This window comes from Apostichopus japonicus, chromosome 16 (genome assembly GCF_037975245.1).
Source record: "Apostichopus japonicus isolate 1M-3 chromosome 16, ASM3797524v1, whole genome shotgun sequence".
Taxonomy (NCBI): domain Eukaryota; kingdom Metazoa; phylum Echinodermata; class Holothuroidea; order Aspidochirotida; family Stichopodidae; genus Apostichopus; species Apostichopus japonicus.
Window position 1 is genome coordinate 27,383,418 of NC_092576.1, and position 16,986 is coordinate 27,400,403.

At 35.9% G+C, this 16,986-nt stretch overlaps 1 protein-coding gene across 1 annotated transcript in view; it reads right to left on the bottom strand.

Moving 5' to 3' along the window:
• The window catches only part of LOC139982804 (uncharacterized), a 42,043-nt gene that overhangs the window by 15,919 nt on the left and 9,138 nt on the right, over positions 1-16,986 (bottom strand). The window contains exons 4-7 of the mRNA XM_071995899.1: positions 16,080-16,156; positions 15,697-15,749; positions 13,682-13,801; positions 1,034-1,236 (exon numbers count right to left, since the gene is read on the bottom strand). Coding sequence (XP_071852000.1) covers positions 1,034-1,236; positions 13,682-13,801; positions 15,697-15,749; positions 16,080-16,156 — 453 coding nt within the window. The remainder of the gene's footprint in view (positions 1-1,033; positions 1,237-13,681; positions 13,802-15,696; positions 15,750-16,079; positions 16,157-16,986) is intronic.

A 16,986-nucleotide genomic window follows, 5' to 3' on the forward strand; every position in this document is an offset into this window, starting at 1 on the left:
CACATTATATACATAATGATATAATGACAAAATGCTATCATTTCTTTAAGAAAACTGTTGCTGGCATGAGACAGTAATGTTGATCATATTTCAAAAGATTCCTCGGCTGATTTTTTCGTTCTTCTCTCTGTTTCCTATTTTTAATGTAATAAATTTAAGCGATTTCCCTATTCAAATCTATTCATGGTCCCGATAATGTTATTGAAATGATAATACATCCATTTAAATGTACAAACTTAAATATCTTTAGCCTACTTGTGATATACCTGCCTCGTGACAGGTACGAGGCTCGGTTATAATAAACTACCCCGTGATGAAATGTCTTTTACATAACTGTTTCAACTAAGATTTAAACTGTACACATTTCACCGTAAAACTGTCGCAGCTGTCATTTGTGGATGGAGAAGTATTTTTATTACTATTGTGTTGTTAAACTATCTGCCATCTTTCACCATAACATATCTGCTTTACAAATTTATAAGAATCTGTTGACTTTTATGGGTATCATTTTCGATAATTTCGATGATGGAATTACATCAAACTCGGTGTCACTTATTACTATCATTATTATCTTCATTTTTATATAATTAACATATATAAGTATTCAGTCTTTAGATTTTTGCAAAGACATTACATACACATAACTTCATAATTGATGGTTATATTCTGCTGTGTCATGAGCAAAACTAAGGTGATTTTTCCATCTCAAAAATCTATCAGGGAATGGTATACCTGTTGGTAGGAATGAAATTTACAAGCTGAATCTATGAGGAAAGGGTCTTAGCTATTAGCCAATGATTCTCTTGGCTGTTGCAAATACATGATGTGAAATTGCCGTCTTTCTTTATCATTTTAACCAAACCTGTAGAAGTATGATAAATATATATTTCGTCTTTTATGCAGTGTTTTATGTATATGCCTGCATAAGGACATTAATGTTAACTAACATACAAACATTCAAGACGTACGCTTAGACCTATATTAATATATATGTGCTAATTTTTTCTCCTCCATATCAATATCTTGTACTCACCAAAGTTCTTTGAATCTCCTAGACTGTACTCCATAGTTCAATAGTCCAATAACGTCTTCCTCAGTAAGTTCTGCTGAGCTTGCATTTACTGATAATTTCTCCAGTGTCGAGAGGATTGGTAAACAAAGACCAGATTGGAGCACGATATCACCTTTATCTACCTTACTGTAGGACCACTTCATTAATAGTTTCGATATTGGTATCTGCAGTGAGAGGTATATCAGGATTATGATTGCTCAATTTAACTTGATACTCTCACGTGTTCTTATTGTTATTTCATTTAATAGCTTCTATTACAGAGAAACCTGCAATTGGTGCTTAAATTATTAAAGATGTAAATTTTAATATTTATTCCTTCTCGAATATTATTGTATTAAAACAAAACAAAAGTATTGTTGCATTAAAAAAATCACATATATTTTGGACAAGTTATCCTAAAAAAAATTTAAATAAGGACTAAAGTTGCAATATGAATTATTTAGAGCAGACTGTTTTATTGACCTTATATGACAACAATGCACTATAAAATATAACATCATTAGGCTATGTTCGACTCCTAGCTATGTATTTTGAGTTAGGTTTTATTACTCACGGTGTAACGGTGACCCTGTCACACGTACCTACCCTTGTAGTATTAAGATATAATTGTATTTGCTTGCAATCCAGGTTAGAAATTAATGCGTGATTGGAACCATTTTGGTTTCTTTTAACATGAAAAATGTGTCTTTAAGTCAAAAAAAAATAAAAGGAAAACAGCAATATGCGGCACACCCATTTAATGTATATGTTTACTTTTATTTGCAAAATACATCCATCTGACGCATTTGTTTAATTCCATAAACACTCCAGCGATTTAAATATAAATGCATAAATTAGTAATTTTTACCTTAATTGAAGAGCATTTCCTGGTGCAATACAATATCTTACCATTCACCACTGGTGTATAAGAATATGCTCAAAACAACCCGAATTACAATTTTTACAAATCACGGCTGCATGTTTAGATTAAATCACAACTTGACGAGTCATATCATTGTCCAGTACGTAAATATGTAGGCAAAGGTCTAATACAGTAATTGTCATGTGTGGGCAGTATACCTTATTACTGTGTATTTCTCTCAGACTCGCTATATTGTTAAAAAGTTAATAAGGTATGAATCTAATCGGTTTACAAATTTCTCCTCGCAAGTGTATATATCCTATTAGTAGTACTGTAGGCCTACTGTACTTGTTCCACAGACCTATTTAATCTAGCCATATAAAGTGTACGTTACTTTTTCCTTGGCCAGAATGAAACTGCAGAGCAAGGCGATGCAGTCAAAGCAGCCGGCGCTTGCCCACAACTCTCACGTTGACAACCCGCCACAGAGGAAAACATCTCCCGAGAATTCATCACACACTCGGCCTAGAATAGTGGGGAGTAACGAGTTGTTCTCTGCTACACTGATTTTAGTATGCATTTTTTCTAACTTTGGTTATTTTTATTTGATTTGTGTGCAAACATTTTGTGCAGAATTGATGTTGAATTTATTATGAAGCCATATGTGATTAAGTTAACGCAGTATATAAACAAGATGTGCACTAACGATTAACGTTGCTAAATTGTGTCATCGCTCACCGAAGAATGTTCGTGTAAGTAACTAATTAAGCCCGACTGCCCGAGACTCATCTACTCCTCCTGATTATTGCAATCATGTTTGTATAAGTTAAATTATGAGTAGGGGCCTAGCCTAGATTATTTCGAGGCGGCTTAAAATTCCAATCGTCAAGTTATCTATGAAAAATAAGTTTAGCCTATATCTAATGAGACTTTCGCACTAGCCTGGATTATAAGCTTGCTGCCTCTAATCGTGTGTGCAATTGGTGGATTAACTTGATATTTAACTATACTAATGGATATGTCAAGCATAATTAGTAAATAACGCTCACCTAGGCCCACTAATGCTATATACCCACTCTTAGTTCCTTCTTCTAAGATGAACGTTACACTGAACCGGCGAGAAATTAGGCCTAGGCCCTATACAAGACTTTTTGCATTTAAAAAGCAACTTGACATAACGTTGACCGTAAACACAAATCAACTCATGTAAGGAATCGTTTCATACCACCGTAGGGAAATCCGTGCCGCATGAATTATTTCAGAATAAGAAATCAAATAAAATAAACCTCGTCAACATATACACAGGCTACACTGCATTTTTAGTTAACCGAAAATCCATTTCTACGTGTAGGCAGTTGCTCCTGTCATTACAATGATGTGTCTATACGCACAGTGTTCTGTGTAGGCCCTAATTTAAACTTACATGGCAGCTAACTCTAAGTTTAAGCGGTTGCCGTAGGGTCTACAACATTAGACATAAAAATAACAAAAGTACCGTACACAGCGGTGACACAAATTCGTATTAAATTCAATATTAGTCTGACAACAGTTAACACAAGTTTCAGCTTGACATGCACTTACCTGCATAGGCTACTCAGTGCACTGACAACCAACAATGGATGCGACCGTTTTGAAAGCATCGCTAGTGCAGTGGTATCGTATAAAAACCAATAGAAAACGATATGTGATCACAGACAAATTTTAATAGTAAACAACAGTTACACAAACACACGTAGCGTCAATTGCGCGGTCTACTACAGTATAACAAGTAACACGTCCTGTAGGCTGTAGTAACCTTGACATTCTTGCTTAGAAACATGATGTAATGAAGGCAATTAGTTGTATCCATTGAGGGTGAGGGGCGTGTACAGTGAAGAGTATGAGATACATGATTATGTATGTAGTTCGTGTACGTGTTGTGAGTGTGTGGTCGGGAATGGGGGGGGGGGTTAGTTCTCGTTGAATATATTGGGTGTATCTGTCCGGTGTGGGGAGTGCGGGATGTGATGTCCTGACTGGTTTGATGGCAGTAAGGTTTATTGTCAAGTATTCTCATTATATTCGCCGCCTTTAGAAAACAAACAAACAAATTTACATACGATAAGATTAAATAAGTATTACATGAAAGGAAGGGAAAATCTCGTTTTGGTTGTAGAGGAAGTGCAGCGATAAAATTTGTAATAGTCGAGTCGAAGTTTTTTTGTATTAAACTTTGGTGTTTTTCTCTACATTCATAACTTTGGAAAATTTCATTTGATATTATATTATAGGCTAATTTTACATATTACAATTTGGCGGTGCCGTTTGTTAGGAAATGCCATAGTATTGGTACTATCTAATGTGCTATCAGAATATGAACACCGGCTTCATAAACTTTGAATTATTTGGGCTGAAGAATGGAGCATAGGCTATACCCCTTCACCCTCCCCACCACAAGATATCAGGATAATTCCTTACTTCAGTCGGGTCCATACGGAGACTATTATGATTGTACTGGTCAGTCTGGGTATATAAGGACAGTGACTAATATCACAATGTAAGGCTTATTTTAGGTAGTTCGGGAATGGTAAGCCCGGCCTTACACTGATACCGTAGAACCGAGCGTGAAACGTGAAATAATCAGGAAAAGCGGGTACTGGATAATATATGTCTTCTTTTATTGATTCAGGATAAAACTATAACTTTGGAACTTGAGATAATTAAAATGTAAAGAGCCCGAAGTCTACAGACGTAAATATAAATTACGGAGCCTACTGTTCTACGTCTGTAGACTTCGGGAGATAAACTTGAACTCCTCGATAAATCTTTAAGAAACACTTAAACCCCTGATTCCAAAATAACAAATTAAGACGCGTTGCACAGGGCACACGCTCTGCCCTTGAACCCGATTGGTGTAAACTTTTAACTCACCCCTTACCAAACTCTTGATTGGTTGAGTGCCAACCTGATATGCAGATGAGCATATGCAAATGGGCACTCAACCAATTTGAACCAGTTTGGCTGTCTTCCAACCCCGAATCATTTAAAACAAAAGATACGCTTCTAATAGTGCGTGATTTATATCCCGCCACACCACAGCGCAAACCACCAATGCGCGAGCCATGTGTGACGTCATAATGACAATAACTAGAATACGCTTCACAATGACAATAACTAGAATACGCTTCACACAGGATTTACCCATAATAGGAAATGTCCTCATTTCCAAATTAAAATTCAAACAAGTAAGCAATATGTTAACACCAACTAGAATTCAAAACAAATATATTTAATAAGAAATAGAAAAACCAACACCTAGGTCTTTTCTTTTGAAATTAAAAGAGTGGAAAAAAAAAATATATATAAATATAGGAAGACCAATATTTGGGTCCTTCCTTTAGAAGTTCTAAGAGTATAAGGGGGATATTCTATAACCCACAACCACACAGCTAACAAACATTACATATATATAAATATACAATGCTTAAAATGCAATAATAACGTGCACTTCTGTTTATGTTTAAAATATTGGTAAGTAAATAGAACACCGACATAAAACCATATCCCAATTCTTCCACCACCATGCTCAACCAACACAGATGAACCTGATGTTACCAGACAACTCTACCACAACTATTATAAAGTAAGTATACCACACTTCAGATCAACTGTCAAATAAGATCACATATAAACAAAAAAATAATATGATGCGCCGGTTCAATGGCGACCCAATAAACATGTAAAACCACAAACAAAATCCAATGACTGAGGACAAGGCGCGTTCTAGCCTCCCTTAAACATCAAAGGACTGAGAAGAGAACAAAAGTCTAAACTAATTGCTGATGGGTGATCAAGCCATGTACAATATCTTCGTTTCTGCCGGAAATAACCATCATGCTCCTTAATCGAGGTTCATGGCTAATCGCGGTCAACAAATGTTACATCTACCTCATACATAAATTTAAAAAAAAATAATATCAATTTGTGGAACAACCCTAATTACTCTCCTGTCGTCGTTTTGAGATGCGACAATTGGCAGGAGCATAGTAATCCCAACTTAAAATGAATTATGAACAAAATACAATTTACAAACATGCATGCAATTTATAAGACAGCTTCTCAAAAACAAGATACACATTAATTCATAATGAACCAGGGCAAAACTAACTGTCACACCAGATACTATCTAAACATTCCAATACAAGGGATGGAAGAATGGAGAAAGGTAATACTCAATGACTTATTATCTTAAATTCAAATTCATAACTTTAAATTCAAAAGTTACCTCATAAATTCCTGTCAGAGAAAAGACAATTACCCTTTCTAATATAAAAGGCGTAAGTCTTAAAAAGAAGGAAAGACAAAAAAAAAAATTCATAACTACTTATCCTTATGAAAAGAATGATAATAATTATGGCTTAAACCATCTCATCAGACCTAACGATCCAACTCATAATCACTAAGATAGTTAGGCAGCTTTACCTCCCTACCTAAACGTGTAAGTCTTTTATTATCTAAACGTTTTCCACCTTGCAACTCAGGAGAAATTCCAGACGTATCTAGATTACTCTCAAAGTGAAATGGTAAATTTCTATAAAATTCATCCAAGGACAAATTTGGCAAATAATTCCCTTGAACCACACTAGGTGGATTTGGCTGAATAAGCTTTTCATTTACATCCTCTAAACTATAGGGAGAAACATAAGGCTTAAGTCGGTTATAATGTATGACTTTAGATGGAATGGAAGATTTACTCAAATCTTGTAATTGATAAGTTACACCATTGTTCATAACTCTAATTACTCTATGAGGACCTTTCCATCGAGCGGCTAACTTATCACGTTGCTTAGCTGGATCGTTTACCCACACTAAATCTCCAACAACATAAGGTAGAAATCGAGTCTTCAACTCTACATAATCAGCCTGTTTTTCTTGAGCTTTCACCAATTCTTGGCCAACAATCTTACTAGCTTCTTTCATACGTTTAGTGATGTCATCAACAAAATCACCATAGCTACTATGACAACTGTAACCAACTGGAGTGTCACCAAACATAACCTCGAGGGGCATTCGAGCTTCTCTGCCATTCACCAGAAAGAATGGTGAGTAACCAATGCTAGAATGGACACTAGTATTATAGGAAAAAGCGATATGATTGAGCATCTTATCCCATTGGTTACCAGTTGAGAATAATCTCTTACTCAATTCACTCTTAAGTGTTCGATTGAATCTTTCTACCTGACCATCTGATTGTGGGTGATAAGGACTAGTACGAGTTTTCACTATTCCCATTAGTTTACACAAGCTATGCACCAACTTGGATTCAAATTGTTTACCTTGGTCAGTGTGTAATACTTCTGATATCCCATGTTCGCAGAAATACTTATCAAATAAACACTGTGCAACAGTCTCTGCTGTTTGATCTGGCAAGGCATACATATTAATGTATTTAGTGAAGTAATCAGTTACAACCAACACATATCTATTGCCATTCGTAGTTAGGGGTAACTCAGTTATATCAGCAGCAACTCTCTCAAATGGTTTGTTAACTATCATTGGCTCTAAAGGAGCACGAAAAGGTGAAAATCTTCACTGCCTGTACCCAGAAAAGGTGGGGGAAGTTCAACCCTAATATTATCATAATGGGGTGGTGCCATCATTTCGGTAGTATCACCCAATAGTGGGTACCTTATAGTGTTACGAGAACTGGAGCCTCTACGTCTAGTCATAAAGTTTTTGGCGAAGAACAATGAAATTCAGTTTCACCAGTTTAAAATAAATACAATATCCTAAAAATTTATATACCAGTTGGGGGTGCCTGTAAACAGTCTATACTCAACAATATGTGTACCAGAATGGATAATCTGTGACCACACTAGGCTATTTGGCCTTTTAAAGAAAATTGTTTCTAACAATTCAAAATTTCTTGTAGATAACCAAACATAGGGGAGTGAAAAGTGGGAACGAGGGTTAAAAATATTACGAATATTATTTATCATCTAAATAATTCAACTTACTCAAGTAATATATCGTATAATACAGTATTTTAATAAACTGGTACTGGTTCTGGTACTGGTAGTAGTGGTACTGGTTATGGTTAGGACAGGCGCCGTTGTGTTGGGCTCGTTGGTTAGGCTTCGTTAACGTCGGGCCTACACCTAAATTTGTCGCTAACTCCCAAATCTGGTTTCAATCCTAATTTAATTTTCTAATACACTTTTATGGGTTGATCTTCGTTCCTAAGCACATAAAAAAAATTCTAAAGTATAATCTAAACTACAAACAAAAACTTGGTAGAAGTACTGCACTCCGACATCAACGTCTACGGACCTGGATAGGCATCGGCGGAAAGGTGACCAGACATCCGATAGACAATCTGCCGTTGGAGCAACCGTTGATTTTCCTAATTCCCTCCGTATGCGTAGCAGTGACGATATACATGGGTGGTGGTATACAAAAAGTTCCTTAATACTAGTAGGGCTATAAAAGTTAAAAGTTTTACCATAAAATAGGCGAATTATAAGTAAAACGTCTTCGTTTACTGTCTGCCTGCGATGATCTTTCTCCCGCTGCAAAAATGTTCCATAATTTTTCGATGGTGTGTTCCAGTTCTTAAACCGCTGCCACCAAATATGTAAGGCTTATTTTAGGTAGTTCGGGAACGGTAAGCCCGGCCTTACACTGATACCGTAGAACCGAGCGTGAAACGTGAAATAATCAGGAAAAGCGGGTACTGGATAATATATGTCTTCTTTTATTGATTCAGGATAAAACTATAACTTTGGAACTTGAGATAATTAAAATGTAAAGAGCCCGAAGTCTACAGACGTAAATATAAATTACGGAGCCAACTTTTCTACGTCCGTAGACTTCGGATGATAAACTTGAACTCCTCGATAAATCTTTAAGAAACACTTAAACCCCTGATTCCAAAATAACAAATTAAGACGCGTTGCACAGGGCACACGCTCTGCCCTTGAACCCGATTGGTGTAAACTTTTAACTCACCCCTTACCAAACTCTTGATTGGTTGAGTGCCAACCTGATATGCAGATGAGCATATGCAAATGGGCACTCAACCAATTTGAACCAGTTTGGCTGTCTTCCAACCCCGAATCATTTAAAACAAAAGATACGCTTCTAATAGTGCGTGATTTATATCCCGCCACACCACAGCGCAAACCACCAATGCGCGAGCCATGGGTGACGTCATAATGACAATAACTAGAATACGCTTCACAATGACAATAACTAGAATACGCTTCACAACAATGTAACTGCGATGTAAGCACTAAAGCCCGGGTCACATCTGCGCGATTCAACGCGCGATTCAACTCGCAACTAAAATCACGCGAATCAGAAAAGTTGCTTCTAAGAAGTTGCGCTGATTAGAACATTGCTCTATTGCAAATCGACGGCGCAACTTTTTTTGCGCAACAAGTTGATACCCGTGTCTAACTACGCGATTCAACCTTCAATTGTATTGCGAGTTGAATCGCGTGTTGAATCGCGCAGATGTGACCCGGGCTTAACATGTTGAAACTTAGAATTCGGTGAGATTGCTGAAAAGCGTCTGTGTATACGTTGTTTAGGTCATTCCTCCCCTGATAGTGTATGTATGGCAAGCCGTTTTAACATTTACCTCACAATTCCACTAAAGTGGAATACACTTCACTTATAGGTGGAATTTAATTCCGCCTAAGTGAAATGTATTCCACTTAAGTGAAATGCCTACCACTTAAGTGAAATGCATTCCACTTAAGCGAAATGCATTCCACCTAAGTGAAATTGGATTTCCTTGAGTGAAATGCACATCACTTAAGTGGAAATTAATTCCACCTAAGTGAAATGTATTTCACTTCAGTGGAATTGCGAGGTAATGTTAAAACGGCTTGCCATTCGTACGTACCCTGAATAAGGAAGTTCTGCCATATGCGTACATCGGAACCATTATGAATCTGGAGCGCATTACTGAGTAGAGGGCGCAGTTCTAAAATAACACAAGTGGAATGTTCGATGTTTTCACACATGTCAAACATGTTTGCAAAGGTTTAGCAGTACTTTGCTTTCCTGTTATTAATAAAACACGATTCAAGAGGCGATCGATGGTGTAAATTAAGTACACCTCTTGAAACAATCAACGGAATCTGACCATTAGTTACATCAGGGCAACAATTTTAACGACTTATTCCTTCTAAAAATGCTATACTGAAATATGAATCCTTAGCCACAGTCAGGTCACGATGTACAAACCAAGGAGGGAAACCATTTAGCATATAGGCCCATTCAGGTGAACAAAGAGGAACCGCGTGAAGACTTACTCTGAAGTAGACATAAAATATATTCAGTGTGTGAAGGTATATAACGAACAAATCGCAGTACTTATTGGTTAAGCGCCCTCAAAAGAGCCCTGCCCAATAACGATTCTAGACTTAGCCTTATTTAAATTCACTGTGCCATCCAGATAGACTGCGTAATTTTTTATCCATGACGGAAATTTATATACCATTGATAACTTACTGTGTTTATCGTCTTCTGCAATACTTGGGAAGGATTACGTCATAAAGAGCATTCTAGCTTCAAACCGTACAAATTCAATATACATTATTTTTCGGACATGGGGATTTCCTATTAGGGGAGCGTGCAAGGGTCTCGTTCCACAGTTGATAGTTAATAGTGCGCCGAGTTCATTGGTACCGACATTAACTCTGTGTAAGTGATGGATCTTATCTATCTGTAGGTCATTAATGTCATCTTAATGTAGATTTGCCCGCTATATCTTAACGTAGAGTACAACAGAAAGCAGATTGTGATGGCTCCTTTTTATATCGCTAACTACCGACCATGTTTATTTCCGGAGGGGAGAGGGGGGGTATGGGTGTTTATTTTCCCATCCGAAAATATCAAGGGCTATCAAAATTACTCTCCTGTACAAAGATATGGTAAAAACGTATATTGTACAGTAGATAAATAAACTACATGTAGCCTATGTGTGTAAAATCGAAACGATTGAAACTTCTTCAACATTGTTTCAAAAGATGCAACATATTATATTGGCATTCTTTTTTGAAGTTAGAAAAACAAATATTGCATTGTATCCCGCTACCTTCGTTTTAGTTTCGTACAGTAATGAAAACTACTGTAAAGTGCACCATCGTTGGACCTTTACACAAATGGTCACGGCAGGGTACACCATAGTATTATTCAATCTCACAATTAAGATTTTTAATGAACGGTTTCGGGCGTATTTAGAATAAATAAATAAATTGCACATGCTTTGTGGATAGCTACTGCCTGGTATAGTATTTATCGATCATCTGAGCATTCTAACTAAATTGTCAGAATTCATTTTAATAGTTTTAAGAGATTTCACACCTCGAAAACAGCAAATACGTATACACTCATAAATTATCAATAATGGCTGTCATTATTATTTGTATGTGTACTATGAACGCACCGACGGAGACAGGTTGGACTAGGGTGCATTGTGGGAGCAACGTATCCTAAACTCTTGCGCAACTTAAAATCATGCAAATATAATGCTTTGCTTTTAAAGCAAATATTTTGCATTCTCCTCCAAAAATTCCTGCCCCTGCAGTGCATAGGCCACTCCACAAGCCCTCAGACATCGTAATTCCTTCCTTCAGTCTGGCGGTTTTGACCATGTGTGAGCCATTATTCTATTTCTGGTATAGAAAGAACGTTTTTAACTGGACAATGCCAGTGAGATGTAAACATTAAAATAATAAAGGATTCAGCGAGATTTCTCTGACGCCAATTCATGTAACAGAGGGCGCAATTCTGTATAGCAAAAAGTGAAAATGTTCAATACTTTTGTTGTTTTTTCACACTAGACAAACATATCAGTTTTGGTTTAGCAGCACGTTTCTAGTCTGAAGAGAGGTTGCAACATGGAGCATTGTGGGAGGATTATACTGTCATGTACAATTAACAATCACGCAATCTAACGATATAGTTGTCAAAACAACTCATTTGCACGCAGCTTTAAAGAGGCATAATTTGCAGACACAACACATAGTTGCGATTCGTTTTCATAATGGATACATTCTTAATATGTTGTGAGGTTATATTTGTATTTCTTAAATCAGACGATGGGGGGGGGGGTGGGCGAGTCGGAGAATTTTTGGCGTCGGATCACCTCTGAACTGACAAAGTTATACTGCTATCATGAGAGACTATTTACTAAATGCATACGAGTAAGAATCATTGTAGAATACCTTTTGGATAAAATGCTTTCACTGTACCCGACAACTGCCACCCCACCCACTCCTCTTGCTATTTGCAACACTTTGCACGTCTCACCGAAGCGCTATATAGCGAGTTGCCCTTCTCGGTTCATATTAAAGCTCAGAACTGCTAATAACGTCAAATGTGTACATATTTCTCCATATTTCTCCATTGCACATATTTCTCCGTTGTTGTGTATGTAATTACTTTCGTGTTGCCGCCTCTCATTGGCAGCGCCTTTTTATAAGGTAGTCTATGAAAAGATGGATTTCCATCTTGTGCAAACATGTAAGATTGTTGAACTACTCAGCGGATAATTAATTCATAGCGGAGAGTCATCATTAGCCCCCCCTTATTGGTAATGGCCGCAAAACACAAAAAAATCGAATTTGATGTTGCTACAGTCGCTAATGTTCTTAGATCGCGTATAGACTGTTTCAGGTCGCGTTGCTTCCTTCAGCAGGAAGTGCTACTGCCCCAAATTGGAAGATTTACTACAAGTGTCGACATAACGAATAGTCTAGACTATATGAGAAGTGGATTAATATTTCTTAATTGTTAATCCCTTATTAGAGTTACTAAATGAAACAGTGCAGTTGAGTTTTTGAAAAATGTGACATCGGTTGGTAATTTAACAAAACTAAAAACATTACGTTGTTTCTCGGAGGGTGGAATGCAATAATAAAACATGTAATTAAAAAATTGTTTGATTACTAACCTCCATGTGTTTGTGATTGAGTTTCTGGTCAAAGTAGCAAACGTAAGTATTATAGTGTTATTACAGTTTACTTGCAATATGAGGTCAAACCAAGTGTTTATACATACACATTTATATGCCCCATTAGTAATTGTATGCAATGAAACACAGCGCAAGTGAAAGTTCTAATCATTCTACTTATTTCCTGCGTAGAAAATAGAGCGCGTAGTCAATTTGGGAGCTGTTAAAACAAATGTTTTTATCGATAGAACAACTGCGCTAAAGCGTAATATAACACAGTTTGTGCAAAACGAAGCTACGATTTTAACCTTATGTAGATGCAGACCGCGAACTAATGTCGCCGGACTTCTAATATTTCAATATTTGTAGCAACTATCATGTTTATTAGACACATTCTGTACATAATTCCCATTACCCATATCATCCACAAAAGTGATGTAACACCTTCACTTAAAATTACAAACTGGACAGTGTCCCAATGTATGTCTATTGTAGAGAAAGCATTTAAAACGTGTAATTGTATATTAATAGAAAGGATATGTAGTATATATCAAATCATTATATTCATCGTTAAAGACAGTCATTCCTTGTTAACGTCCCGCAATTAAAAACTGAATTCAACCGTTATTCTAAGACAAAGGTTACTGCTAATTTACGGTTCAATGGAACTTTTACTTCCAAAACGACATGTTTGTTTTTATAGAAATTGCCTTGGATGTGCATCAACGATGAAAGCACATGCTATAAAACGTATTGTTATTACTCAACCAATCACACATAATTGCTCAAATGAACGAACGTCGTGCCACTGTTACTGACTTACGTCATGGTGAGATGCGTTCTCCAGAAGCTGTATAGTACATCTCTGTAGTAATTCACTGTCATCGCTGCCAATATCCACGAGCTCTGTGCATATACGCTTGACTGTATCTACATCATCAACCTGATAATATGACACAAAAAATCATTGCTTTTTGTTTCAATTAAAATGTTCATAGATGATTCCATTTGTTTATTTGCTATAATCAGATAACCAAACATGAAATATACTTTGAATGTTACAATCGGTAACCAGCTCAATTAACTGTATTGTTGAGTAGTAAAAACGGCATCAAAATATACACAAAACAAGTAAACAAAACTCAAACGACATAATACATATTTTGTCCCACATCTGTATGACGTGTCCCTACCGACGTGTACATGACCGTGTTCCCTGTAATTCCCGCTGTTTCTACAATATGTGGAACACGTTATAACAACTGCTCTTACTTTTTAGTATGATGTTCTTTTCTCTTTCTGCGGTAATGGATGAATGTGTGACAAATCAAATCATTCAATGACGACAAGTGTAACACACCTGTATCCTCCAAAGCAGAAAAACTCTATATTTTGCAACAGCTGGACGGTTTGGACCGTTTTTTTTTTTGGGGGGGGGGGGGTGTATGTTTTACATTCTTTTCTACGTACATCTGAATTGAACGAGCGCCACGTTCGTCAGTTTAAGCAGCTTATTTTGTTTGGTCGTTAACATTTTACAATCCTGTCGGGATGTATGATAAGACTTTAATTGATCAAGATAAGATACTGTTCCACATGTTTGAAACAAATTAATTCTCATAAAGGCAAACAAACTATTCTACGAAAAAAATGTAGTGTAAATAATACGTCATCATTGTTTTTTAAAGGAATTGAGGATAATATCTTTCTATAATCACTTTGAAAATAAAGTAAATACTAGTTCCTGTTATCTGCAGAACTGCTTAATATGGAAAATAAAAGAAAGCAAATCAACAAACTTCTTAGCACAGTATTTGAGAGAGGAAGCATGTCTGTTTACTAACAGTCTCCGAATATGCAGGGAACACTTACTCTTTTAAACTAGACATAATGTAGGGAGAATATTGTTGCAGTTGAATGGTTGTACAACAACTTTATGTTGTGTTTCTCAAAATTTATTATGTATTGGTTAGGTACCGTAACCAATCCATGTCCCAAAGGAACATTTCTGGCGGCATCTGAACATGGCATACCAGTTATTTGTTGCAAATATTTACATCGTGTATATAGAGTTATTGTTTTGCTGTTATACCAATATTCAACGCTCGGGTATTGCCATATCCGGGTGTGAGTGTTGGATCAAATTAATAGTTATGGAACCACTATTTTTCGAACTCTTTGTACGAACAATTTTGACTGAACAGAATATGCCGCTCCTAAATATGCTACATTATTGTGTGAATAAGGATGGCAATGAGTAGTCAGAAGGAAATGTATGGTATGTCATTGATTTAATCATCATAAAATATATCCATATGAATGACAATGGAAACAAGCTGACGTCATTTTTTCTGTAAAGACTGATTACAATTTCAAAGGGCGTTGGAATCGTCCAATCGTTTCAAGTGGCCATTACATGTAAGCAATTTTAGACTTCTTTGTCGGTATTGTTTACACGATGGAAATAATATTAACGTATACAAGCACGTTACAGTTAATGTAAATGTTAAAGAGATTGTAATGAAATGGAATGTGTATATCGTTCTTTATGTTGGTGAAAAATGAAAAATATGAGTTTGGTATTGTATGTATCATTTAGATATTTATATTAACAGCTTAGAAAATTTCACATTGCATATAAAATGATATATATCTTAATGTAAACAACAGTCCATCAGAATTCCAAATTAAATATTTGACATTCCACCATTGTTTCATTATGCTCTATAAGATGATGTTAAAAACTTTCAAGCTAATATTCAATTTTGTTTTTATCCCAAATGGTTTCATACCCATTAAAGTATCTGTGGAAATAAGTAACCTACGAACAAAACATACCTTCCAAGCACCGGATTGAAGATTCAGACTGTAACCGTAGTTCCTCCACGACACTGAGATGACAGAAATACAAACGTGTGCAAGAGAATAAACAATCCTAATATAATTCATCTACAGAGAAGAACAGCTTACATATGTTGGTGGAACTGACATATTTAATTCATTCAGTTTCGTCTTATATATATATATATATCCAATTATATAAATCCAATGTTTAGATGATACGGAAATTAATTTACCAAATCACATCCTGCAACTTGTAATATCTGATTCAATTGTGTACGCACTAAAATTCATACAATCATTTAATGAATACTATATGAGAAAACCTGATAAACTGAAATACTAATTAAACACTAACTAACTTGACGATACACGTATACCTTTAATTTCCCTAGATTTCATCTCCGCGGGAATTGATCCTGGTGCAAAGGAGGGAGGCAGCAAACAATTATCAAACCTTTTAAGTAGAAATGAAGAAGAAAAAGGAGAAATGTATTGTAAATTAATACAGTAATCTAGCAAAGTAAATAACATTACAACCTTTATTGTATAAATGTCGGAAAAACCGCCCAAAAGACAAATAGACTATTTTTTTTTAGTTCATAGTATATCATGAATAACCTCAAACGTGTAATTTGATGATGAATTCTAACTACCCAATTTCTTCTTATCTACTGACAGACGGAGGTCGTAGATAAATATTTTTCAAAAACATTGAGCTATAATGAATTAAACCCGTTTGTGACCGGGAAATCTTTATAGCCAGCAGGGTTGTAATTAACTAAGATCAGAAACAAGGATTAGAAGCAAGGTAGAAATCATGGAATTCTCAATCGTATTATTTTTTATGAGATGCAATTAATATATTTGATAATATGACATTATATTGCTATTTCAGAATGCCAGTTCCGCTACAAAATCGTAATTATGGTAAGTTATCTTCACTCTCGTGAGGATGGATAACAGTTCCTTTACATGTGATGAGTAAACGTTGGTTTACCTCTGACGCAGTTGGTATGAACTCTATTTTTCAGCACCGTTTGTCATTATACATTATTGTATTGAAATGTATATGTTTCATGTCAAATCACGTATCTGAGTGCAGCGTATTCACGTTTTAACCTACTTGTGTACCCATGAGAACGAATGTTATTACATTGATGTCAACTTACACCTTTTAAACAAGTAGGTGCTACGTCAAAATCACAGTGTCAGTAAAAAACAAAAACGTCTAACAGAAAAGTCAATAATATACCAATAACACTAGAAGAGAATGCATTAATTAGC